This window comes from Antechinus flavipes, chromosome 2, assembly GCF_016432865.1.
Source record: "Antechinus flavipes isolate AdamAnt ecotype Samford, QLD, Australia chromosome 2, AdamAnt_v2, whole genome shotgun sequence".
NCBI classification, from domain to species: Eukaryota; Metazoa; Chordata; class Mammalia; order Dasyuromorphia; family Dasyuridae; genus Antechinus; species Antechinus flavipes.
In genome coordinates this window covers 40,331,877-40,359,057 of record NC_067399.1, presented here as the reverse complement: position 1 = coordinate 40,359,057, position 27,181 = coordinate 40,331,877, and the positions used below count along the sequence as shown (strand labels likewise).

The 27,181-nt window shown below is 38.9% G+C and overlaps 1 protein-coding gene across 1 annotated transcript in view; it reads left to right on the top strand.

Moving 5' to 3' along the window:
- CNGB1 (cyclic nucleotide gated channel subunit beta 1) overlaps positions 1-27,181 on the top strand; it is a 78,465-nt gene that overhangs the window by 8,248 nt on the left and 43,036 nt on the right. Inside the window, exons 3-5 of the mRNA XM_051974561.1 lie at positions 1,855-1,882; positions 11,951-12,220; positions 15,653-15,815. Coding sequence (XP_051830521.1) covers positions 11,998-12,220; positions 15,653-15,815 — 386 coding nt within the window. The 5' untranslated portion in view covers positions 1,855-1,882; positions 11,951-11,997. The remainder of the gene's footprint in view (positions 1-1,854; positions 1,883-11,950; positions 12,221-15,652; positions 15,816-27,181) is intronic.

Below are 27,181 nucleotides of genomic sequence, written 5' to 3'. Positions count from 1 at the left end.
AAAACATAGATCTCCTGCCCTAATAAAAAACTCTAAAGAAAAATAAAGTGAAAGAGAAAAAAAGACAGAGAGAAGAGAGAGGAAAAGAGAGAGAGAAAAAAGAGAGGGAGAAGAGAAAGAGACAGAGGAGAAAGAAGAAGAAGAGAGAGTAGAGAGAGGGAAAGAGACAGAAAGGGAGATATAGAAAAAGAGAGAAAGATCTAGAGAGACAGAGAGAAAGAAGAGAGGGAGGAGAGGATGAATGCTTCAGTCTGTATTAAGACAAAGATCTCCCACGCTAATAAAAAAAAACTAAAGAAAAATAAAGTTAGAGAAAGAGAGAGACAGAGAGAGAGAGAGAGAGAGAGAGAGACAGAGAGAGACAGAGAGAGACAGAGACAGAGAAAGAGAAAGAGAGAGAGAAAGAGAGAGACAGAGAGAGAGAAAGACAGAGAGACAGACAGACAGAGAAAGAGACAAAAAGGAGACATAGAGAAAGAGAGAGAGATCTAGAGAGATAGAAAGACACAGAGAGAGGAGGGAGGGAGGGAGAGAGGAGAGAATGAATGCTTCAATTTGTATTCAAGCAGAGATCGCCCACTCTAATAAAAAAAAACCCTAAAGAAAAATAAAGTTAGAGAGAAAGAGAAAGAAAAGAGAGAGAGAGACAGAGAGAGAGAGAGAGAGAGAGAGAGAGGATAAAAGAATGAAAGCTTCAATCTGTATTCAGATACAATCAGGTTCTTCTCTGGGTATGGCTAGGATTTTTCATCCTAAGTCCTTCAGAGTAGTCATGGATCATTGTACTAATGAGAATAGCAGTCCTTCACAGTTGGTCATTCCAGAATATTGCTATTACTTTGTATACAGTACATTTCACTTTGCTTGAGTTCATGAAGGACGTTCCAGGTTTTGCCTCCAAAAGCATTCTGCTCACCACTTCCCATAGAACAACAATATTCCATGAGAGTCATTGATTCAGCCGTTCTCCAGCTGACAGGCATCCCCTCAATTTTCAATTGTTTGTGTGAAGAAGAAAACCGCTACAAATATTTTTGTACATATAAATCCTTTTCCTTGCCGCCCTTTTAAAATCTCATTTGTCATTCATACTAATAGTGGTATTAAATCAAAGGATATATATGAATTTATAATTTTTAGACATGTATCATATCTTTGATCATTTATCAATTTCCCCTTACATTTTAATCTGATTTGGGGGCATTTGGGATTGTTATGAGATTTGAAGTCTGAGGGCTGATGCCTCTGACCTACTACAACTCTCTCATTTTGCAGATGGAGTATTGAGACCTCAGAGAGAAACAGAATATCCCTGGTCAAGGTCACATAATAAATTAGTAGCAGAAGAAGGATAAGGCACTGAGTCTTTTGATACTTAGTCTGAGACTCTTTCCAGCACCCCATTCTTTAGTCCAGCTGCTTTCTTCCAAAGCTCTGTCTGGCTGAGTTCTGAATGCTTGAAAGCAAGCATTTCAAATGGAAATAACTCATCTTTTTAAAAAAATCTTTTGAGCAAAGATAACTTTTCCTAAACCTTATTTCACCAACTCCATTCCATTCTAATACTCCTCTCTACTTTGGGCTGCCTCAGGCAAAGTGATTTCCCTATTCTAGGGGTTCTTAACCTGAGATCTTTTTTAAAATGTATTTTGATAGATGTTTTAATGTGTTTGATGTCTTTTATAATTCCATGTATTTTATTTTATGCATTTTAAACCATAATTCTAGTTTAGTCTAGTGTAGTCTTTCAAGACTACACATTAACCAGACTGCTCGAGGGATTCAGGATAGAACGAAGCTTAAGAATTCCTTTTCTAATATCTATTTCTCTTGATTTTATTAATGGTAACACAGGAGAAGGCTGAAGTCGCTGGCACTGGAGGTAAGATTTGCTGTCCTAAATGATGCTTTCCCATAATGACTCCTAAGGCTCAGTAAAGACTCTCTCCATGAGTCTTTATCCTCTTGTTTTTCTACAAAGATCCTAAATCCTGATCAAAAGAGAAAAATCCTAGCACTGGGAGATCAAAGAGGCAAAACGTGAAATAATTGCCTCCTCTCACTTTTTCCTATGATGCAGAGGTACAAAGAATCACTGCTCTTAAGAACAGTGTGGTGCAATGGAAAACGCCCGGAATTTGGATCAGAGGATCTAGGAGCTGTTTGCTTTCTATTCACTTGTGGACATGTCCCTTACCTTATCTGACCTCAGTTTCCTCATCTGTAAAATCACAGTGAAATAGATGATGTCTAAGGTTACTTCCAGATGAAAATCAACAAGACAGTTTAATTTCTTCACTTTACAAATGAGGAAACTGAGGTGAGAGCCAAACCTAGGTCTCCTCTGACTCCAGAACTGGTACTTTGATCAAGAAGCTTTCCCCTTGAAATGAATGTGAACTATTTGATTTTTGATTTTCTTCCCGAGTTATTTTTACCTTCTGAATCCAATTCTCCCTGTGCAGCGGGAGAACTGTTCGGTTCTGCAAATATGTATTGTATCTAGGATATACTGCAATATATTTAACATATATAGGACTGCTTGCCATCTTGGGGGGGGGGGATGAGGGAGGGAGGGGAAAAAACAAAACATAAATGATTGCAAGGGATAATGTTGTATAAAAATTATCCTGGCATGGATTCTGTCAATACAAAGTTATTATTAAATAAAATTAAATTAAAAAAAAAGAAAAAAAAAGAAAATAAAATTCATTATCTCACTAAAAAAAAAAAAAAAAAAAAAAAAGCTTTCCCCTTTTACAGTAGTTCCTGTAATCTGTCCAGGGTTGTGATGGGGAATGCTTTCTTTTGGTGGAGGGCATCAAAGAATAGAAATAACAGCTGAAATATTAGGTTTTTAAGGCCAAGATTGCTGTAGACTCAGAGATTTGGCCAATGGAAACTTTCACAGGGTGTGCACTTTCCAGGCTCATTGCCTTCCTCTCCAAACCTCCCCTTTAAATGGGGAATCTTTCTTCCACTGGACTGTTTAAATGGTGAGCCACCCAGGTTGGAGCTAGAGAGAAGGCAATCAGCAGAGCTAGTATGAGAGAAGCTCCACAGTTTCCATGCTTCATTCATCGGCCATTTTCCTCAGAGCCAAAGGTTTCATTGGGCTCTTAATTCCCATTGATTAGCCACAGTGAGAATTATCAGATCCTGTCTTTGGCACAATCTGTGGGACTTTAGGCCTGGAACCTCTGCTCTAAAGAAGCATACAGTCTGCAGGGGCTGGAGGTAGGGACAAGACAATAATGCAAATAAGCATTTCAGAAAAATTGAAGAAGAGAGAATTCTAACAGCCAAGAAGTATCAGGGAAGGTTTCAAGGAGGGCATGGCATTTGAGCAGAGCAGAAAGGAAAGCAAGGATTCTGTTAGGACCACAGAATTTTAAACCAGATAAGTAACCTTAGATTTTCTTGTCCAATTGGCTCATTTGACAGCGAAGGCTCAGTTTGGGGAAATATCTTGCTAAGGATCGTATATCTGGTGAAGAAAAGAACCAGGATTTGAATCTGGTCCACCATTCTTTCCAATTGGGAAGGCCATTAGTATAGCAAGCTGTGGAGCTTGGGTTGAATTCTGTAATCAATAGAAATCCAAAAGAGATTTCTGAGCAGGTTATGGTCCAAGTGGCACTTTAGGAAAATTGGACTGATAACAAATTGTAGGATGAATTAGGGGAGGAAGGCTTGGTTGGAATTAACTCCACCCAAATCATCAATCAATAAACATTTATTAAACACCTACTATGTGCCAGGCTGATGATAAATGAAGCAAAAGACATCCCTGCCCTCAAAGAGCTTACAGTCTAATGGGGAGACAATGAGCAAACACATAAATACGAACATGAGATATAGAAGATAAATAGGAAATAAGTATCATGGGGAAGATACTAGAATTAATGGGTGTTGGAAAAAGCTTCCTATAGAAGGTAAGGTTTTAATTGGGACTTAAAGGATGACAGGGGAGCCAGAAGCAAGAGCAGAAGAGAGAGAGAGCATTCCAGACTGGGGAATGGCCAGAGAAAATACCCTGAGCAGAGACATGGAGAGTCTTGTTCATGGAGCAGCCAGGAGGCTGGGACACTGGATTGAAGAGTAGGTTTGGGGGAGTCAGGTAAGGTAGAAAGGATTAGTATATGAAGGGCTTTGAATGCCAGGATTTTATATTTGACCTTAGAGGTGAGAGGAAATCAATCATTGGAGTTGATTGAGTTGGAGTGTGTGTGATATGGTTGGACCTGAATTTTTGGAAAATCACTTTAGTGGCTGAATGGAGGATGGACTGCTGTGGAAGAGATTTGAGGCAAGAGACCTGCCTCCAAGCCATTATAGTAATCCAGATGTAGGATGATGAGAGCCTTCACTGGAGTGGGGTCAGTGACAGAGGAGAGAAGAGGAGCACATTTAAGAGATGCTACAAAGGCAACAGCTTGAGTATGGGAGAGAGATAGTGAGAGTAAGTGAGAAATCCAGGATGATACCTAGTTTGTGAGCCTGAGAGATGGGAGGATGGTATTGTCCTCTGCAGTAGTAGGGAAGGCAAGAGGGAGAGTTTAGGGGGAAAATACTGATTTCTATTTTGGACATATTGAGTTTAAGATGTCTGCTGGACATCTAGTTTGAGATACCTGAAAAAGCAGTTGGAGATGTGGCACTGGAGATCATCAGAAAGACTGGAAGACAGGTAGATTTGAAAATCATCAGCATAGAGGTGGTAATTTAATCCATTAAATAATCCAGGGATTGCTTAACTAGACCTCTTCCAAATCTTGCGGTGATACTAATTAATCGATTTGCAAATCGAAGGCATTTATTAAACAATTGAAATGAGCAATTTAATTTTGTGTTAAGTGCAGGATATACAAAATCAAAAAATCCTATCCTCAAAAAGCTAATATTCTAATGGGCAAGAAAGGAATATGTAAAATACATACAAAAAAAGACACCTTGCCTAGAAAAGAACTAGAGACTGAGGGTATTCTTACAAAAGGTGGTATGAAAACCAAGGAAACCAAGAGGAAGCCTCCTAAACATGGAGGAAAGTCAGTGCAGGTCCTAGATATGGGAGAAGAGAGTTATGTGTGTTCTATAGCAAGCAAGGTATGGTTGTGTCAAAGTAGACTGGAGAAGTAGGAAGAACTTTACAGTTTGAATAGATGAACTTATTTTTGGTCTTAGTAGGAATAAGAAACTATCTGAGGTTGTCGAGTGGAGGAGCAGTAGAGTCAAACTTGCCCTTTAAAAAATAATTTTGGTTACTGGCTGGAGGATTGGAATAGGAAGACAATTGGGGCAAGAAAACCCCATATAGGCGGATATTATAATTGTCCAGGGCTGAAAGCAAGAAAGATAAGATCAAATGCAGAGAGAGAAAAACAATAAGATTTGGCAACTGATTGGAATAAAAGATGATACTGATTTTTCATATCTGGATGATTGGGAAAATGATGCTATCTTTGACAAAACTAGAACAATTCAGAAGGGTACTGAATTTTGGAGGAAAGATGATGAGTTCTGTATTGGACATGTTGAGTTGAGTATGTAATCAGTGATATGGGATTGGTGCTCAACAGAGAGACTAGGATTGGAGATATATATAACATATGTATATGATTATATACACATACATAGATATACATACACACATGTATATTATATATGTATATATACATATACGCATATATATTATATATGTGTACATATACATACATATATTTGTATGTATGTGGGGGGCATATATATGATATATATACAATTTGTATATGAATGATGATTGAAACCATAAGAAATGTTGAGATAGCCAAATGAAGGAGGGTAAAATGAAGAGGAAACATTTCAGGACAGAGATTTGGGTTAAATACAAGTTAGTGTAAAAGGAAAAGGAGACTGAGAAGGAACAATAAAAAAGAGAGCAGAAATAATAGAGAACTGAATCAGAGAAAGTCAAAGGTATCAAATGCTACAGAGAAGTTGAAAAACAAGGGGACTGAGAAAAGGATGTTGGATTTGACAATTAAGAAGACATCACTGGTAATTTTAGAAAATTCAGTTTCACTTGAGTGATGAAATCAAGTCAGATTGTAGAGGGTTTAGAAGTAAGAGGAGAGAAAGTGGAATTACTAAGTGTAGATGGCTTTTTCAAGGAGCTTGACTAATAAAGGAAGGATAAATAAAGATGGCAGGAATGGTAGAATTTATTGAGTTTTTTAAAAAGTCAAAGTTAACTAGCTGTCTCTCTAAGTTTTGGCTTTATTTGAGGGCAACAGTGAAAGAACAAGTAGATATGGAGCTATTTAAGGTTATAGACTGAGGGAATCATACTTGGGTCAATCAGCTGGAGAAAACAGGAAATGGGATCAAGTGTGCCTGTAGAAAGGTGGACCTTGGAGAGGAGAAGGGCCACTTCTTCATCAGAGATTAAAGTAAAGGAAAAAATAGCCAAAAATGGTGTTAGGGTTAAAACTTGTTTCTTTCCAGGAAAAAGGACAGTCATTTTTATTTTTATCTTCCTGTAGGATTTTACATATTTGCCTGAGCAGCAGTAGAATAACATTTTCCTTGAAAATCTGATTTTCTTAGAACATGGGAAATATAATATAGCCTTTCCAGAGACCTGCCCTTTGAGTCTCCTTCCCCTTCCTCTCTCAATTCCTTAGAGAAGATTTCCTTTCAGCTGAAAGGTTCTTGTTGGTTTGGGTTTCAGCACCATCTGCTGACCTGTGAAGGCTTTGCTGAGGACACCTTCAGTTCTTCTGGATAGTTGAAATGGATACACTTCCCAATCCTAGCTGGCATATAGCCCATTAGTTGGTGGGTTACAATATGCTTATTCTGATCTTATTATACAGCAAATTATTAGAACCTTAACTAGGGTGAAGTGAAAGGGGTAACTGCCCTTTAGGATGTTCCCTGGACTAGGGCATCAAACTTGATAGTTTTTTTTTTAATTTTCAAATTTGGTAGTTAGTGACATGAAAACAAATTACCATTCCATGTCCTAGCAGAATTCCATAGTCAAAAAATTTCTGAGTCAGAAGGGAGATCAGAAAAACCATTGGGTACAAACCCATATTTCATTGAGAATCTCCCACTTCAATATGCCCCAAAAGTGAGTCTTCCACTTTTGCTCAAAGACTCCTGGTGAAGGAGAACCTGAGGAAACCCATTCTCCTTTTGGATGGTTTAAATTTTAGGAAGTTGTTCCTTGCATCTGGTCAACATACCTAACTGTGATTTCTACCCATTTTTCCAAATCTGTTCTTGGAAGCAAGCAAAACATACATAGCACATGGTGGGCACTGAATCAATGTGTAATTAATCACATCCCTCTGAAGCTTCTCCTTGTTCTAGATTGAGCATTCAGGTTCCTTCAACTGTTCCACCATAGAGTAGGAACTTGGAGTCCTCCACCATCTTAATTGCCCTTCTCTGGATCTTCTTCAGCTTAGTGATGTCCTTCCTAAAATGTGGTGCCCAGAACTCAACACAATATCCAGATGCAGTCTGATCAGAGCAGGGTACAAAGGATCTCCCATCTTCCTAGTTAAGTCTTTCCTAATGTAAACCAGGTATACACACACACACACACACACACACACACACACACATATATGTATGTATATATATTTTGGTTCCTTGTCATTGTTGACTCATAGCTTGCAACCCACTAGTATCCCTGGATCTCTTTCAAACTAACCGTGTTTTTCCCAAATTTTATTATGAAGCTGAATTTTTGAATTCATATTTAATTCTTTAAATTTCACCATACCAATATCTCTAGATCTTTTTGGATCTTGACTGCCATTTAATAAGTTAGCTATCCTTTCGGGCTTCATGCTATCTGCAGATCTGATAGCTATGATGTCTGTATCTTTAGCAGTCAACCATAACCATATCAAACAGCAGAGATTCCTGGGAGCATGCCATTGGACACCGAGTCATTAACGATGAGTCCTTGTGTCCAACTATTCAACCAAATCCACCTACACTTATTATTTCCTAGCCTGTGTCTTTCCATCTTATCCACAAGAATATCATAAAATATCTAATCATAGGCTTTCCTAAATTATAGGAATCTGTATCTGTATGAAAGGCAGTGATGTGTAATGGTTCGAGAGCTGGCTTTTTCGAAGTCAGGAACACCAGGATTCAAATCCTTTTTCTGACACATACTAGACAAAGGACTTGGGGCAAGTAAATCAACTTCTCAGTGCTTTAGATTTTGCTCTCTCAGGTGCTAAACTCTACTGGGAGAGGGAATTTCATAACTAATAGCTCCTTATATTTAGCAAATCACAGCTCTAGTCCCCATCTCTGTTTCTGTAGCACCACCCTGTGCTATACTACTAGGTGCTACAGAACTCTACCAAGTCATCAAAAAAGGGAAGGAAGTTGGATGTGTTGCTTTGATGAAGCCATTCTGGTTCTCTGTGGTCACTCTTTCTTTCTCAATTTAAAATCAATAATATCTTTAATAATACATTTTGGCTTTTTTCCAGTAATTCAAGCCAAGCTCCTTAGTCTACAGTCTGTAGATTCCACTCTCTCTTTTTAAAACATTCAGGCGGTGTTTGATTTTCCTAGCCTCACAGCATTTCTCTCTTTCTTCATAATTTTTAGAACTAAATGACAATCACTCAGGTATTATATCTGATGGGTTTTCCAGCCACTTGCAATGTAGTCATTGGGGCCAGATGACTGGAATCCATAAGGGGCTGCTAGGTGCTTTCTCACTATTTCCTTACTAATTATGGGTATTAAATCACAGCCCATTTTTTGTCCTTTCTAGTTTAAAAGATCATTCTTCTTATTAAAATAAACAACAGAAAAAAAAACTGAGCATCTCTGCCTTCTCTCCATCATCCATTAGTATTGTCCCATCCTCAAAAACAATAGTACTATCCCTTCTTTTATCCCACTCTTTCCCCCTTAAAAAAAAGCTTTTAAAAATCCTTTTCCTCTTTTTTTAATTTTCCTTGTTAATCTCATCATATTCTGACTTTTGTACTTCCTTCAGATATATGCCACGATTTTGTATTCAGTCTGTTATCTGCCTCCTTTTCATCTCAGTCTGTCTGTCTCTCTGTTTCTGTTTCTCTCTTTCTCTACCCTCTCTCTCTCTCTCTCTCTCTCTCTCTCTCTCTCTCTCTCTCTCTCTCTCTCTTTCTCTGCCTTTCTCTGCCTCTCTGTCTTTGTCTCTATTTCTCTCTGTCTATCTCTTTCTCTCTCTGTCTTTCAAATTCCCTTTGTATCCATTGTCTATTTAAATAAGTTTCCCCTCCTTTTTTCTTCAATAGAATTGCTTGTTTTGATGCCTTCTGCTTTTTTTTCTTTGAGCTTTTCCTCTCCCCTTGCTTGCTTGTTTGGTTGTTTTCCCTCAGTAGCAGATGGACTCAGCCATCAAGACAAACACAAAAGACCACCTGGGGTCCTGACAGAATGCCAGAATCTCAGAACTAGAAGAGGTACCAAAGGTTCTCCATCATCTTCTAGACTAAGTGTTTTCTGCCCAACATTGCTGGTAAATTGTTGTTGAACTTCTGCTTGAAGAACTGCAGTGAGAGAGCCCACTGACTTCTGGGGAAGCCTCTTCAACTTCCGAGCTCCTCTCATTGTTAGGAAGATTTTCCTTATATCAAGCCTAAATCTGCCTCCCACTTTTGCCCTATAAGGCCAGGTGGAGCAAGGATTATCCTTCTGCATGAGACCACTGATTCCTCACGTCTTGTGTCCTGTGTCCTGGACTTGAAGTTAGGAAGTCCAAATCTGTATGATCCTGGGAAAGACACTTAACCTCTGTCTCAATTTACTTATCTATAAAATAGGATAATAATAGTACTTACTGCACAGAGTTGTCAGGAAGCTCCAACAACAAAACATGTAAAAGATTCTGAAAACCTCAAAGATAGTTATTATTACTCTTCTTACTGTTGCTGTTATTCCACAGGACAGGTTGACACATACTTGGGACTAAATTCCCACAATCCCCTCAACAGAAATTCTCATATGCTGTAGTCTCCAGATTCCTTACTTTCCTGTCAGCTTCTTGTAGTTACTCTTTCTAAAGTATGATGTACAGAACTGAACACGGGGCTCCAACTTAGAGCCTGACTAGTGCAAAGAACAATAGGACTATTGCCTCTTCCATTCTGTGCAGTGTTCCCTCTAATTTTGCCTAGGTCAGTATTAGCTTTGCAGTCATATAATAGTGTTGCATTTGTAAATTGTGGTCCACTTAAACCCCCAGATCTTTTTCATATAAACTGTTGTTTAGCTGCAACTCCTCCATCTTTTTCTTCTGAAGTTGATTATTCCACTCTTGCATGAAAATCAGGTCAGATACACACACACACACACACACACACGACTCTTATTCTCTAATCCTTATAGTCTGATCTTAGACTAGTCTGCTCCATTTAACAATCTGATGCTGCCCAAAGGCACGGCAGAATTCTATATTTCATTTGTGTCCCATGGCCAGCTGTATGAAATTCGTAACTACCATTTAGGTCACTGTCATAATGAGTGCTGTGTATTCCACCTACTGATAAAGTGGTGAAGAGCTGCAGAGGAACATAATAAGAGCTGACCCCCAGAAGCATTAAGTCTTCAGCCTAAAAGCTGCTTTATCCCTGGGTTTTGCTGCTCAGTATTTGGGTTGTATGATTCAACTTGACAAGTCTTTATTAAATGGTGACCAAGTTCCCAACTAACCCTTTGCTGGTCCTCATGGGAGATAACAGAGGTTTCCACCTTTTGGGGATCTTTCAATCTGGTTTGCATGAAAAAACTCCCAATGTCAGATTCATTTGAGGAACCACCCAAGATGACAATAAAGGTCAAATGTAAATCCCTTGCAATTAGAGATTGTCCATTCTAGTATTTGCATCTTGGATTCCTAGCATGGTGGCCAGGGTATAATAAACACTTAATAAATACTTGTGGGGAGGGGGCAGTTAGGTGATGCAGTGGATTGAGCACTAGCCCTGAAGTCAGGAGGACCTGAGTTCAAATCTGGTCTCAGAAACAACACTTCCTAGTTGTGGACCCTGGGCAAGTCACTTAACCTCAATTGCCTCAGCAAAAAAAAAAGAAAAAAAGAAAAAAAACATTTTCAAAAAAAAAATAAATGCTTGTGGATGGAGGGTATAAAAGCAGCAAGATGACTTAGAAGGATGAACTTTGTAATCATAACCAGAGCTGTCCAACAACAGAATGATCTGCTTCATGAGAGACAGAGGCTTCCTAAGTGTTTATTGATTGGTTGGTTGACAAGATACTTGTCTCATGTCTGTATAATTCACATACTCAAGAAAGACAATGGAGAGCTACTTGTTGTCAAGAGAATTGGCTGGGCTGGGAGACTGGGCAAAGCCCCTTCTGATTCTGAGATGCTATGACTGTTTTGCTTTTTTGGCAGGAGCTATATGATCTAAGATCCTGAATCTAAGTAGCATGGGTAACCTGGAAGGAAAAGGGCTCAGGGTTTCCTGGGTTCTATGCTAGATTTCTAATGCTCAGATAGCTCCTTTTCATATAAATCCTAGGGAGGAGAATTCAATTCAATTTAATTGAATTGAATTTAAACCAATGAAAACAGTTCCCACTCTCAAGGAGTTTACAGTCTACTAGAAGACATGTAAATAACTGTGTTTGTACAAAAGATACAGGATCAATTGAAGATGACCAGGAAGGACTTCTTGCAGAATCCAGAGAATCCAGGAAGTGGGAGAAGAGAGTTCTAAGGATGGGAAACTAGGGACAAGGGTGCTAGAGGTGATATTAGGACCGATTTAGAAAGTCTTCATGGACATGAGTCCAGACAGAATTTATTCCTGGGAGCTCCAGCCACAGGACCACCGATGTCTTGCTATATAAAGGGACCCACTTACCCAGCAGCCGCCTCCACGTCGCATCTCACATGATTCTGTGTTTCTTGTTACAGTCTCTGGGGTCCTGGCCTTTGCTTGAGGCTCCGAGGCCTCTTGTGCCATGTCTAAGCAAAGCCGAGATGTGGAGTTAGATCGCCTGGTCCAAGACAAGCCGCTTAGCCACAGAACCCCCCATGCCGCTTCCCAAAACATAGCCGAGCATCTCCCCAATGTGCCGAGCTACCGGTACCCCACCACCCGCATCCCTGTCCTCGTCAACAGGAGGACGGGGGTGTCGAAGCCCAGTTTCGTGAAGGAGGCAAAGCGCTCAGTCCGCCGCTTAGGTAGTATGACCCTTCCCTTGCATGGCAGCCCTATAGGGATGGTAGCGCATGCCAGCTTTGGTATCTGCATGTTCTCAGCTGTGCCCTCCTTAGCAGTGTCGTGGCAGGTCCTTGGAGTGGTCTGCTTGCCTGGGATGTGAACTTGTGCTTCTGGGGGGAGATGGGTAAGGGGTGTGCCAGCCGGGATAGCGGGCAAAGGTTATGGGTTCGTTTCCGGCCAATTGACATGAAAAAGGAAGGAACGTAGGTCACCATTGACCATCACCTGATCCAGGGCATCTTTGTGGGACGCTTTTAGTAGAGTGGTGGCTTTTTCTGAATAATGAAGTGAGTAATACAAGGGAATATAAATAAACTAAATGAATGATGTAATTAAAAATAAGTAAAATAAGTGAATAATTAAGTGAATAATGTAAGTAAATATAGGTAGAATAAATAATTAAGTGAACAATGTAAGTGAATATAGGTAAAATAAGAATAAATAAATATATATTTAATTTAATATATAATATATAGAGATATATATATAATATATATATAATAAGTGAATAATATAAGAGAATATGGGTAAGAGAAGTGAATGATGTAAATGGATATAGGTAAAAGAAGTAAATAATTAAGTGAATATAGGTAAAATAAGTAAATAACTAAGTAAATAATATAAATGAATATATATAAAATAAGTGAATAATGTAAGAGAATATGGGTTAGAGAAGTGAATAATTAAGTGAATGATGTAAATGGATATAGGTAAAAGAAGTAAATAATTAAATGAACGATGTAAGTGAATATAGGTAAAATAGAATAAATAAATAATGTAAGTGAATATAGATAAAATAAGTAAATAACTAAGTGAATAATGTAAATGAATATAGATAAAATAAGTGAATAATGAAAGTGAATATAGTTAAAGTGAATAATTAAGTGAATGATGTAAATGAATATAGGTAAAATAAGTGAATAATTAAGTGAATGATGTGAGTGAATATAGGCAAAATAATAGGTGAATAAAATAAACTATCTAAGATTACAAAGGAAACCAATATATGGAAACATAATTATCAAAATATCAAAAAAGAAAAAAAAAACAAGCTCATGGGCTCCAAGTTAAGCACTCCTGATCTAGATTTTTGACTATGTTCCTAAAGGTCATTTGTGTGCTCAAATCAGGAAGCATCATGCAAGTGGAGGAAACTTTATTGTCCCTTCAGACACAAACTTCTAAGGATTTTAACAATATTTCTAAATTGTCTAGTGCTTTGACATTTGAATAAAATCGGCATCTGATTTAATCATAGACAGAGATTGGTAAGGGATCATAGAGATCAGTTAGTCCAATTTTCTCATTTTACAAATGAGGGAATTCAGGTCCAGGCAGGAGAAAAGACTTACTTCACACAAAGAGTCAATCACAGACTCATAGAAATAAAGGTGAAAAGGTGAAATTAGATGTCATTAACTCAAATCTTATACATGGAACCAAAGGCCTAGAAATGCGTGGTGACTCCCTTTGGTCATATAGCTAGTAAATGCCAAAAGTGAGACCTAGCAGGTCTCCAGTGCATTGTCCATTAATGCACTCAGGTCTTCTGACTTCAATTCCAACAGTTCTTTCTATTGGGGAGTCAATGAATTGGGTCTTGAGCACACAGACTTCTATTATAGAAATTAGAAAGAATTTTCTAACTCTAAGACAGTTAGTTGGCTGGAACCAAGGATTTTAATCAGGCACTTTTAGCATGGGACCTTCTGCTGGTTTTTGTTGGCTGTATTCTGGCCGGCACCAACCTCACTGATCTCTCTTTACCTACAACAAAGGCTGGCAGAAGAAGCAGATCATTAACTTTAGCTTCTGATTTAAGGGATGCCACAATTCCACATGAATTTATTAAGTACTTGCTATTGTTTGAAAAAAATAGATATAGCCCAACCACCTTAAAATCTAGAAGTCAGGAGGATCTGAGTTCTATCTGTGTGATCCTGGGCAAGTCACTTAACCCCAATTGCCTCAGCAAAAAAAAAAAAAGTCTGGAATAGAGTGTGTGGGTTGTATATATACACACATATATGTATATACACACATATATGTATACACACATACATGCATATACATGCATATACACAGATATGTATCTATCCACATATATATGTATATATACACACATATGTACATATCTATATATGCATATACATATCTATATATCTATATATTCATATGTATAGATATATGTATTAATAGTTATATGTAAATAAGTGTATATAAAATATGTATTTAAATATATAAATAAGTGTATATATATATATATATATATATATATATATATATATATATGTATACACAGATGGAGAACAAAATAAATACAAAGGAGATATTTAGGCAGAGTCTTAGGAGAAAATAGGAGAAAGAGCTTTCACCTGGAGCATCAAGGAAGGCTTCACAGATAAAGTAGTACCTGATTTGGGCCTTGGAGGAAGGAATTTCAACAGATAGAGAAGGATGGTTTACTCCTCCAAAAAATCTTGTCCATGGTTACCTGAAATATCACCATTAATGACATATTAATTAACATCCCATAGTGTGAATGATTTAGGTGAATCATCTAAATGATGATGTGACACTCCATAAGGGGAGAGGCTGGATCCCTCTCTGCATCTGTCTGCCTATCTGTCTATCTGTCTCTGTGTGTATTTCTCGTCTTCCTCTCTTTCCTTTTTCCCTTTCTCTCTCCTTCTTCCTCTCTGTTTGTGTCTCTATCTTTCTGTTTTTCTCCCTTTCCCCCCTTTTCTCCCTTTCTCCTTCTCTCTTTCTCTCTCATGTAGGGGATAGAGAGAGAGGTGCTAAAAGTGGGGAAAGAAGCCTACTTTTGTGAAGTAGGACTCACCAATGCCACACTTCCAGACTTTAGAATTTGATTGTGGCTCAGGTTAGCCACCACCCCCTTTGGTCCCCGTGACGGATGCTTTGGCAGGGCGACACTCACTGAGTGTAGCTCCATTTCAGAGAGCTGGCTAGGGATTCACTCTTAGGCACCCTGCTTTCTCACTGATAGCACCCAGGACTTTGAAACATTTTGAGCTTAGGGAAATTTGCAAATGAAACCAAGGGAGAAAACTTCAAAATTGGGCTCCTCCGGGCAGATCCCGGCAAACTTATTTAGAAGTGATGTAGCTCACAATCTGGGAGCAATAAGAGCCTCTTCCAGGTCTGGATAGAGTTTGCTGGGCAAGAAACCTGATGTTTAGAAAGCAGGAAGGTGACTCTGCCAGAGGAAAACAAAAACAAAATTTTCACATTTTTCTCCAGGAGTGGCTCCTCTCCCCAACCAATAATTAGTACGTCCCTGGAGGCTCTGCTAAGTGAGTCAATTGGGAGCTCTTTTCTCTCTGACTCTTTAATTTTTTTTTCTCCTCCTCCTCCTCCTTCTCTCCAAGTGCCTGCCACAAGAGAACACCCAGCTGTGAAAGTTGAAGATGCTGATGCTGAGAGTGAGCCCCTCCAGGTGGAGGAAAAGTCCCCAAGCCCAGTGTTGCCGCCACCATCCCCAGCCAAATCAGAAACCCTCACGGTGCCTGGCGGAGCTCCGGGAACTACCAGGTAATGGATGGTGTATAGCCAGGCTTTTCCAATTTCCTTCCCATGGCTGTGCTTTTTTTTTTTAATAACTTTTTATTGACAGGGGTAATTTTTTACAGCATTATCCTTTGCACTCACTTCTATTCCGATTTTTCCCCTCCCTCCCTCCACCCCCTTCCCCAGATGGCAAGCAGTCCTTTACATGTTAAATAGGTTACAGTATATCTTAGATACAATATATGTGTGCAGAACCGAACAATTCTCTTGTTGCACAGGAAGAATTGAATTCAGAAGGTAAAAATAACCCAGGAAGAAAAACAAAAATGCAAGCAGTTTATATTCATTTCCCAGTATTCTTTCTTTGGGTGTAGCTGCTTCTGTCCATTCTTGATCAATTGAAACTGAATTAGCTCTCTTTATCGAAGAGATCCACTTCCATCAGAATACATCCTCAAACAGTATCGTTGTGGAGGTATATAATGATCTCCTGGTTCTGCTCATTTCACTTACCATCAGTTCATGTAAGTCTCGCATGGCTGTGCTTTCTCACAGCCGCTTAACATCCTTGTGAAATAAGCAGGGTAGGAAATACCATTCCCATTTGCTGAGAAAATTAAGACATGAAAAGGATCAGAGACTAGCTTTTCTTAGTTAAAGACTAGAACTTAGAACTTGGGTTTGATGCCTGAGTGATATGCTGATATACAGTCAGCCTGGTGGGGTAGAAAAAGAGCTTTGGATTTGGGATTGAAGATTTGGATTCAAATCTAGCCCTGCTACTTGTGACCCATGTTGATTCTGGTCAAGACATTTAACACTTTCCTCATCTATAAAAATAAAGGGGATTTAGGCTAGATCTTTCCAGCTCTAAATCTATGAACTAATGACGGATGGCATTCGTCATCTCCTCACCCTCTGGAATGTTTGGAGATTTACTTAACAATCTGAAAGCCAGCCCATCCTTATTTCAGAGGGAAGAGTAATGCTAACTTGACCAAGAGCTCAGACTCTGGTGTATTTTTCATCCAATCCTATAAGAAATCACATGGGATCATTCCAATAAGGTTTTCAAAAACCTTATCTCTCAAGTGCTCTATTCAGTAGCTTGGAAACTTGTGACTTGCTGGATGGGGGGGGGGGGGAGGAAGAAGGAGGGGAGAAAAGACACACACACACACACACACACACACACACACACACACAAACAGAAACAGAGAGATAGAGATACAAAGGAGTCAGATAGAGACAAACAGACACTTAGACAAAAGCGGGAGAGAAAGGGAGACAGGAGAATTGGAATTAGAGAAATACAGAGAGGGGAGAGGAAGAGGGAGAAAGTAGATAAAGAAGAGGAAGAAGAGAAGAAGAAAAACAGAAAGACACAGAGAGAGAAATAGAGAGGAGGAAAGGTGAGGGAAAGGAAGAAAGGAAAGAGATGGAGACAGAAATACAGAAACAGAGAGAGATACAGAAGTAGAAAGAGAAAGGGAGAAAAGAGGGAAGAGGGAGAGAAACAGAAAGATAGAGACAGAAATAGAGAGAAAGAAGGAGAGAGAAAGGAGAAGAAAGGGAGAAAAGAGGGAAGAGGGAGAGAAACAGAAAGATAGAGACAGAAATAGAGAGAAAGAAGGAGAGAGAAAGGGAGAAGAAAGGGAGAAAAGAGGGAAGAGGGAGAGAAACAGAAAGATAGAGACAGAAATAGAGAGAAAGAAGGAGAGAGAAAGGGAGAAAGGAAAGATATGAAGACAGAAATACACATAGAGACAGACAGATAGGCAGACAGATGCAGAGACAGAGTCAGAGAGAGAATCAGAGACAGAGAGACAGAGACAGAAATAGAGAATGGGAAGAGAGGGAAAGGGAGAAACGAAAGAGATAGAGACAGAAGTACAGAAACAGAGAGACAGAGACAGAAATAGAGAGAAAGAAGGAGAGAGAAAGGGAGAAAGGAAAGATATGAAGACAGAAATACACATAGAGACAGACAGATAGGCAGACAGATGCAGAGACAGAGTCAGAGAGAGAATCAGAGACAGAGAGACAGAGACAGAAATAGAGAATGGGAAAAGAGAGGGAAAGGGAGAAAGGAAAGAGATAGAGACAGAAGTACAGAAACAGAGAGAGATACAGAAGTAGAAAGAGAAAGGGAGAAGAAAGGGAGAGAAAAAGGGGAAGGAGGAGAGAAATAGAAAAACAGAGACAGAGACAGAAATAGAAAGGAAGAGATAAAGACAGGGAAAGGGAGAAAGGAAAGAGATGAAGCCAGAGAGAGAGAGACAGAGACAGACAGACAGATAGGCAGAGACAGAGAGATAAGAGATAGAAATAGAGAGGGGAGAGAAGGAGGAGGAAAGGGACAAAGGAAAGAGAAGGAGACAAAGAAAGAGAGAGAGACAGAGAGGAGAGAGAGTGTGTGTGTGAGTGGGAGAGAGAGAAGAAGAAGAAGAAGAAGAAGAAGAAGAAGAGGAGGAGGAGGAGGAGGAAGAGGAAGAAAGATATACAGAGTTAGAGAGACACAAAGAGAGGTGCCACAATGTGTGGCACATAGTAGGTACTTAAGTCAGAGAGTCAGAGAGAGGGAGACAAACTGACATGGGGAAAGAGGGTGATAGAGAAAAAATAGTGAACATTGCTGAGGCTTAGGAATGATGGTGGCCCTACTGTAAATCCTTTCTAGCTTCCCTTTCTCTCTTGTCTCTGGCGAGCCTGACCGCAGCAGCATTTCATCAGCCTCGAGTAGTGTTTAAGATCTAGCTCAGATGAAAGGGGATGGCAGATTTGGTTTTTCTTCTCAGGACTTGGAGACCACCCATCCTGCAGAAGCAGAGATGCCCTTCCCCCACCATGCTGGGAAGTTGATTAGAAGTGAAAAATATGCCCTCAGACCTTCATTAGAAGCCCCTCCCTGTGAAGAGCGAGCAGCAGATTGGGGGGTCTCCATTGAGGGAGGGTCAGGGGGGCTCTTTCCCCCGCCTCTGCTGAACAAAGCTTCTCCCTTGACAATGCAGCTCGGCCAAGGGACCAGTTGGGCTCTGCCTGCCAAAGAGCAGACTAGAGAATGGGCCCCCAAGTCAAGATTAGGGACTTGGGACACTAACGGGGAGGGGACAATGAGAGCAGGGTAGCGGGCTAGCCGCAGGGGGAGGCAGAGGGTGAACCCTGATTTCTCGGCATCTTAAGTCAGTGCCGTGAGCTGAATGCTGAACGCTGGTCCCTCATAGGGCGAATGGGAGGAAACTTCCAAAGCAGTGCCAGACATTAGCATCCTTATTATTAACATCCTTATTATTACTCTGGGTTTCAGACACATAACCCTTAAAATGGGATGTATCTAGGCCTCCTGCAGAAAGAAAGCAGGGTATATTCTAGCACAAAGAAATTGGATTTGGGAAACTGAGCACTGGGACTTGGCTCTTAGCTTTGCCCATTACCTATCTCACTTACCCTCTTTGTACCTCAGTTTCCCCATCTGTTAAATAAGGAGTTTTAGACTAAGTGGGCTCTAGCTTCCTTCCAGTTCTCAATCCTATGAACTTGATTCAGAGACAATTTTCTCCATGAGGGGCTGTAGTCACAGCCCAGGAGACTGGGTATGTTGGTCAGCGATGGAATAAAAGTGAGGAGAACTTGATTGAGGTGGAAAAGCTGCAGAAATTCCCGGCTTTGATGAATGGAATGTGATGTGTTGACAGGATGATCCCTCTCTTTCATCTGGTGGCCACTGTCTCTCTTCATCCTTCCCCCACTCGCCCTCATCCCCAGTAAGATACTACTGTTCCCCACTCATAGAATTGAGCTCCTCCAGGACAGTAAACATCTTCTGCCTTTTTTTTTTTTTTTTTTATTTCCAGCACTTAGCACAATGTGTGACACATAGTAGGTACTTATTAAATGCTAATTGGCTGTCAGGAACTGGGAGAAAAGGCTAGAACTCATAAGTGTAAGTGTCTGAGGCTCAATTTGAAGTCAGGTTTCTTGATTCTAGACTCTGCACTCTATCCACTGAGTTACCTAGATGCCCATTTTTAGGATTTTAAGTTGGGATCTAAAAGAATTCAGGGAGGTCAGTAAGAGCAGCAGTAAAGAGAAAACATTTCAGACTTAGAGGTTTGAATGATCTTTGATTTTTAGAAAACTCTCTTTGCTCCCTCTGGTCTGACTCAGTAGAGAGGATTGACTGAATAGGCCTTCCTTTTGGTGGTATGTGGCCTTTGAAGAACAAACAGGAAATGTTTGATTTTGAAAATATGAGGGAATTTCCAGCTCTCTCTAGAACTGTGATTCTTAACTTGAGGAGTGGGAACCTTTTTTTTTGAGGAGCATAGTTCCTTTTTAAAAAATATATTTTGGTAATTATTTCAATATAATTGATTTCTTTGTAGCCCTAAGTATTTTATGTTATTACCATACTTCTGAAGTGTCCACAGACTTCCCCAGAATGCCTCAGAGTCCACACCATTGAAAAAGCCTAAAAACCTCTGATCAAAATCAGACCCGTGTTATGAACCAGCAAAATTAAACAGAGTAATTGTCTCTTTTGAAGCTATTTTTGAGATAAGGTGAGATTATTTTTCTTGCCAGATTAAATTTGTCATCAAATCTCCGCTTAAGAGAAGGTGAGCAGGCTGGAGAGACAGCTAACATGTTGGTTCTTCCCATGCTGGTCAGATTCAAATCCCTGAGAATTAGACTCATTAACAACTCAACTCTTCTTTCTTTTTTCTTTTTTAAGCTCTTATATGTTTTTTTTAGGTTATATATATATATATATATGTATATATATATATATATTCATTTTTATGTATCTTCTTATGCGTCATTCAACACATCTCTTTCACATTCACATTGTGAAAAACACTGTGCTGTGTCTTGAGGACATAAGTGGGGGGGATGACAATTTCTGATTTCAAGTAGCTCACATTTTATCAGGAGATGCAGAATGCAATAAAAAACAAAAATATATGATAATTTGAAGAGAGAACTAGCACTACCACCCCAGAAGTCCGAGAAAGTCTTCCCATAGAGGACGGAACTTCAGATGAGTCTTGAAGGAAGCCAAGAGGTGGAAGGGAGAAGCCAGGATGCTTCAAAGTGTCCTTTGCAAAAGTATGGAAATGGAATAAGAATGAGTTCAGAGAAATAGTTGAGTGGGAAGGTGGAGTGTGAAGGGGAATAAGGTAAAATCAATCCTGGGAAGAAAGGTTAGAGGCCAACTGTGAAATAATATACAAGTTCTGAATCCGAATGTGAATAATATACAAGCTTGTGGATCTGGGAATTAAAAGTCCCAGATGCATGAGCTTGTATATTATTTCAGAGGCAATCAGCTGCTTCTGGAGATTTTTAATCAGATAGTAACATGAGCAGCTAGGTAGTGCAGTATATAGAGCTCTGAGGCTAGAATCAGGAGGACTCATCTTATTGAGTTCAAATTTGGCTTCCAATCAGGTATGATCCTGGCAAGTCACTTAACCCTATTTGCTGTCTCAATTTCCTCATCTTTCAAGTGAGCTGCAGAAGAAAATGACAAACTACTCTAGTAACTTTGACAAGAAAACCCAAATGAGGTCATGAAGAATTGCATGCAACCGAATCACAAGAGTGACATGGTCGGACTTGTACTAAATACAGACTTCAGATACTTCTGTTCACTACTCACAAGGATGAGCTCCTCCAGGACAGGAAAACTCTTTTGCCTTTTTTATATTAGCACGGTGTTTGGCATACAGTAGGTACTTAATAAATGTGAATTGACTGTCAGTAGTTGGGAGAAAAGGAGGATGGAAGGAGAGATTGGAAGGAGAAAGATAAATTAGGAAATCATTGCAAAAGCCCAGAGGAGAAGTGATAATAATGAAGATGATAATAGCTAATATTTATAAGCACCTACTATGTGCAAAACACTGTGCTGAGCTCTTTACAAATATAATCTGATTTATACAATGAGAACTGAATTAGGGTAGTGGCCATGTGAACAGTAAGAAGATGGATGCAAGAGATGGAAGAAAAGTAAAATCAAGATAAACTGTGAAGAGGTTGAAAGACTGAAAAATAAGAGATGATTTTATGATTGTAAGCCTTCTTGAATGGAAATATGATGGTGCACGTAACAGAAATAGGGAAGTTTGGAGGAGATGAAGGGAGAATTTAACAAGTTCCATTTTAGACAATGATGAGATGGATACCTAGGGTACATCCACGTGGAGATGGTTAGGAAATAGTTATCCCTGGGACTGGAATTCATGAGATGATGGTTTTTGGGGAAAATAAATGATAAAAATCAAGATAAAATCTGCAAGTTATCAGTTTGGGCATGTCGGTGTTTCCTATTACTTCATTTTCCTATATGTCCTGGCTCAGGACTGAAAAGTAAGATTCTTTGCCTGCCTGTTTGCTTTAAGAAAGATGTCTTTCCCATGTTAAAATTGCTTCTATTCATGAATCAATGATAATAGGATTGATTTCTCCTAATTACAACTTACATTTATTCCACATTAGATTTCCCGGCTCAGTCAAAACTTTCATGCTCTGGCAAGCTTTCACCAAAGGCATATTTATAGGTCTCATTAAATGAGGTTTCATTTATAAATGATTAACCTTCCCAATATATAGGTCAGAGTAGTGAATATACTAATTGTTCTTCCCTATAGCAAGAAATGACCATTGTGGGAACCTTCAATCCTTCTTTACAAATGTAGTCTTTGTTCTTAGGGATCATAAATAATATATATATTTTTTGAGCTATCTCAGCTTCCTTACTCTGAAGCTCAAGGCTTTTGTGACTCTTAAAGGAAATTTTCAATGGAGCCAAGAGCCCTATCATCGCTGGGCAAAACCCCCTGGCCCAAGATCAAGAAAATCAAGAAAGAATTAAATCCTTTGAGTTTCTTTGTTCTAAATGTCAACCTGTCCCAGTCAGTTTGACCAGGAGCCAACTGATGGACTCTGATAAACTCCAGAAACTGTTAACAATTGCTGTTGGGTAACCACCAAAATCCTGCCACCATGGAAATGCATTCATTTATTCACTCAGTAAAGAGTTATTAAGTATCTACTATTAAATTGTAAGCTGATTGAGGGCAGAGACTATCTTTTGCTGCTCTTTTTACCTCTCGGATCTAGTATTCACTTAATAAATGTTTACTGAATATTTGATTGATAACTATGAGACTCAGTTTTCAGTTTGTGGAACAGTTAGCATTTGGTATCTAATACCCACTAACTGTTTCCTCAAAAATATGATCTTAAGCAGTATGGGGACACTTTGTTATAATTTATTAAATGCCACAATGTTTCACAGTCTAATAGAAGAGTTTAGTTAGGATTTATTAACTGAATTAATAATATTATTGGAGATAGTGATCCTCAGAACATAATGTGTGGGCTATGGCTATAAAAATGCTTGCTCTGCCTACTTTCAAGGATCGTCCTGAGAAAAGAACTTTCTAATCTCAAAGAGCTATAGAAATGAGAGCTGTTGTTGTTACTATCATTATCTTTATTATTATGAGAACAAGTGTGATTATGATGGAAAGAATACTGAATTGTGAATCAGAAGACCTGGATGTGAATTATATTTATATGATCCTGGGCAAATAATTTCCTCTTTCTGGGCCTTGGTTTACTCATCTGTAAATGAGAGAGTGAATCAGTCTCATGTAGCTCAAATGTAGTTGATCTTGAATCTGTTCTGCTTCTCCTTCTCCCTTTGGTTGTATCATCTAGGTAGCATCATTTTGCTTTTTCTAGCAATTCATTGTTGTGATTGTAGTCAGGGAAAGACACTTCTTTGGATGGGTTAAGAAGGCCCCGTGGGATGTGTATTAGGTAATATTTCCAGCTGCTTGGTGGCCAATTTGGTCCCAGAGATGGATTTTCATTTTGCTGACGTTGCTAGCCAGATGACTTCCATAAAAAGAGTTGGACTGAATAACCTTTAAGGGCCTTTCTCCTTCCTTTCCCCTCTCAAGTTCCTGGGTCCTTATGGGACTGCTGAAAAGGTGCCTAGAGAGCTATTGAAGGCAATGCATAGCTTATGGTATAGCAGGGGCTTTGAATCATAGCCAGATCCTCACCCGTGGCTAAGGGCAAATCAGCTCTAGGGCAGATGGGAAGTATTTCTCATTTATTGAATGTCACACATGGTATAAGAAAGATGGGGATGGGGGACCCCCAAGCTTCTGCTACATAGCAGAAGATATTTAGCTAGAATATAGTATTTAATATGATACATTATATAAGATGTTGAATATACTGTAACAAAATATTAACAAGCAATACACAATACATTAATATATAGTTATTATATTATATGATTTTATATAATATAGCTAAATGCAACATAATAAAATATGATTATGATTATTAGTAATCCTAATATTTTAGGAGCAACAGTAGTAATCAGAGGAAGAAAGTTGGTCCCTAATTTTATAGGCATGATCATTCAATGAATACTTTTGTAATATTACATTTGTATTCTAATAATAACTAATGTTATTAAAGGGCAACTAGATGGCACAGTGAATAGAGTGTCTAGCCTGGAGTCAGGAAGACTCATATTCCTGAATTCAAACTTGGACTTAGACATTTTCTAACTGTGTGACTCTGGGCAAATCATTTGACCCTGTTTGCCTCAGTTTCCTCATCTGTTAAATGGCCTGGAAAAGGAAATAGCAAATTACTCTAGTATCTTTGCAGAGAAAATTCCAAATGGGGTCACAGAGAGTCAGCCAAGCTACAGAACAACAATAGGCATTATGAATATGAGTGCTAGCCAGAAGAAAGGTAGTCTCTGCCCTCAAAATGATTGCATACTAATGAGGAAGATGTCCCAAGAATTGGAGCTGAAGGGGGTGATGGGTTAACAATTGAACTGAAGACTCAGTTGGGAGGAACCAGCCAATCAGAGGGAGAGGTCACAGGAACAGGGGACACTCCTGTCCAGGGATGGAGTGAGCTTTCAGGTTTCTGGTTTGGTAGAAAGAGATTTTTATTGCTGCTCCCAGGCTTTCTCCCCAGGAAGCAAGCTGGCTCTTTCCTGGGAATGTCCTGTAAGAAGATGCCTCTTTCCCAGTGGATCAGAGGTAGCAACTTTATAGCCTGAACCCCTGGAAACTAGTTCATGATCCAGTGTCCAGCTGGCTCTGCCCATTTAAGGTAAAATACATGAGATAAAATCTAGACATTGATTTAACAACAGCAGGAGACAGATGAAAAAAATTTTTTAAACCCCTAGGGCTTTTATACCAACTTTCCCCTTTGCCCCCCAAAAGGAAATTCCATTTAGCCCAGTTGATTAAGGTCATAAATTTGTACCTTCAGTTCTCATTGTAAGTTTCTGGTTTACCTTGGAGGTTGTGACACCTCGGGAGAAAGCCAGGAAATCCAGGGATACTGATGGTGTTCTCCTGATAACTTACCTCTATTGTATGTCTGTCCCCTTTTCCTTCCCTGGTGTCGGAAAGGGAGAGCTTCTAGATGCATCTGTAAAGTAACTCAACTTCAAATTTCCTGGTTTGGCCCAGTTGGTGCTCCAAATGTCAGGGCATTTAAACAAGGCGATTTCCTTCAACGGCTTAAGTGTTTTTGATCCCAGAGCGGAAGTACAGAGTAAGAAATCTTCTAAATGAATCTGAGGACATCCTGTCAAGGCATAAAACTTTAGCAAGAAACACTGGAAAACTCAGTTTACATTCCAATTCTTTCTAGTTTGCCAGAATAAAGATTTATGGACATTTAGATTTAATCTGGCCAAGGGAAATCCTCATCCATCTTGCTCAAGCCATATCCCCGAGCCATACCTCCTACAACACCCTTTTCCTGAAGACCTTGAATAAAGTGGAAACACAGCTTCCCCAGGCTGCTCATTCTACTTTGGTATTGCTTTAATTAGTAGGAAGCCTTTTAAGATATCAAGCTGAAATTTTCGTCTTTGCAACTTCCACACATATGATTCATAGAATTTGAGACTGCCCAAACTGAAAAAAGCCCTTAATGATTATGATACAGTGGGGAAAATGCTAGTTAAAGGAACTCAGCTCATGACTCACATCCCTCATTTATTATTTGTAGGAGTTTTTGAGTCAGTCACTTCAACTCTCTGAGCCTCAGTTTACTCATCTGTCAAATAAAAAAATTAGACTAGGTAATCTTTAAACTTCCTTATAACTCTGGATCTATGGTCTACAAAGGATCATATAAAGGAGAAAATAATCAGTAAAAGGAAGTGCCTTACTCAGAGCCACAGAGCTAATTTGCATCCATATTCTAGATCAACTTTTATACAGGAGAAAACAGAATCAGTAAAAGGAAATGACTCACGGAGAGTCACACAGACAATTAATGTCAATGCTAGTATAAGAAACCAGATTTCTAGATTTTTTAATCCAATTCTTTTTTCCCATCTGGTAAATTGTTGATATAGTCCAAACATGAGGTGATGAACTCAGGCAGGAGTGATGTCAGTAGAAGTAAATGGTGTGGATAGAAAAGATAATGGGAGAGTATAATTTAAAGGATTTCATTGGATATGGAGAATTATGGAAAAGGAAGAATCAAAGATGAGGATTCTGATAGTGGAGGCTAGAAAGATGGTAGGGGTATCTTTCTGACTTAGTTTATTGAGTTGGATACTTTAAAAAAAATCAAAATATTATTACATATTCTGTTCTATCTCTTTTAAAAAGTTTTATTTTACATTTTATTTTCAAGTTTGATTTATTTTACTCAAGTTTTATTTTATTTTTCAGATTGCCAGACATTTATTTTCTCTTGCTCCCAATCTTTCCCCAATTTAGAAAAAAGAAAACCAAAACTTTTTTTTTTACAAACATTCATCATTAGCCAAAACAAATTCCCACATTGGCCATGTCCAAAACTCCATGTCTTATTTTATCATCTACTACCTCTTGGTCAGAAGCCAGGTGATATAAATCCTTAGTTCTCTAGAATTCATGGTTGATCATTGTATTAGGGTCTTAAGTCTTTCAGAATAGTTTGTTTTTTAGCACTGTTGTTATTGTAAATAAATACTTCTGATTCTGCTCACCTGATGCTGCATCAGTTTTTATAAATCTTCCCAAGCTTCTTTGAACCCACACCTTTCATTATTTCTTACAGTACAATAGTATCTCACCAATCCTTACATCATAATTGATTCAGCTACTCCTATCCTAATGAGCATTCCCTTAGTTCCTAGTTCTTTACCACTACAATAAGATCTGTTATAAATTTCTTTATGTATAAATGGATCCTTTCCATCTCCTTGATCTCGTTTGGAGGCCTATAAAGGCAATTTGTCCATTTTCTGACATTATTCTTTCAAATGATTTAATGATCCCTGTCCTTAAAAGGCCCTAATTACCTAAGTCTTGAGTGAATACTGCCTA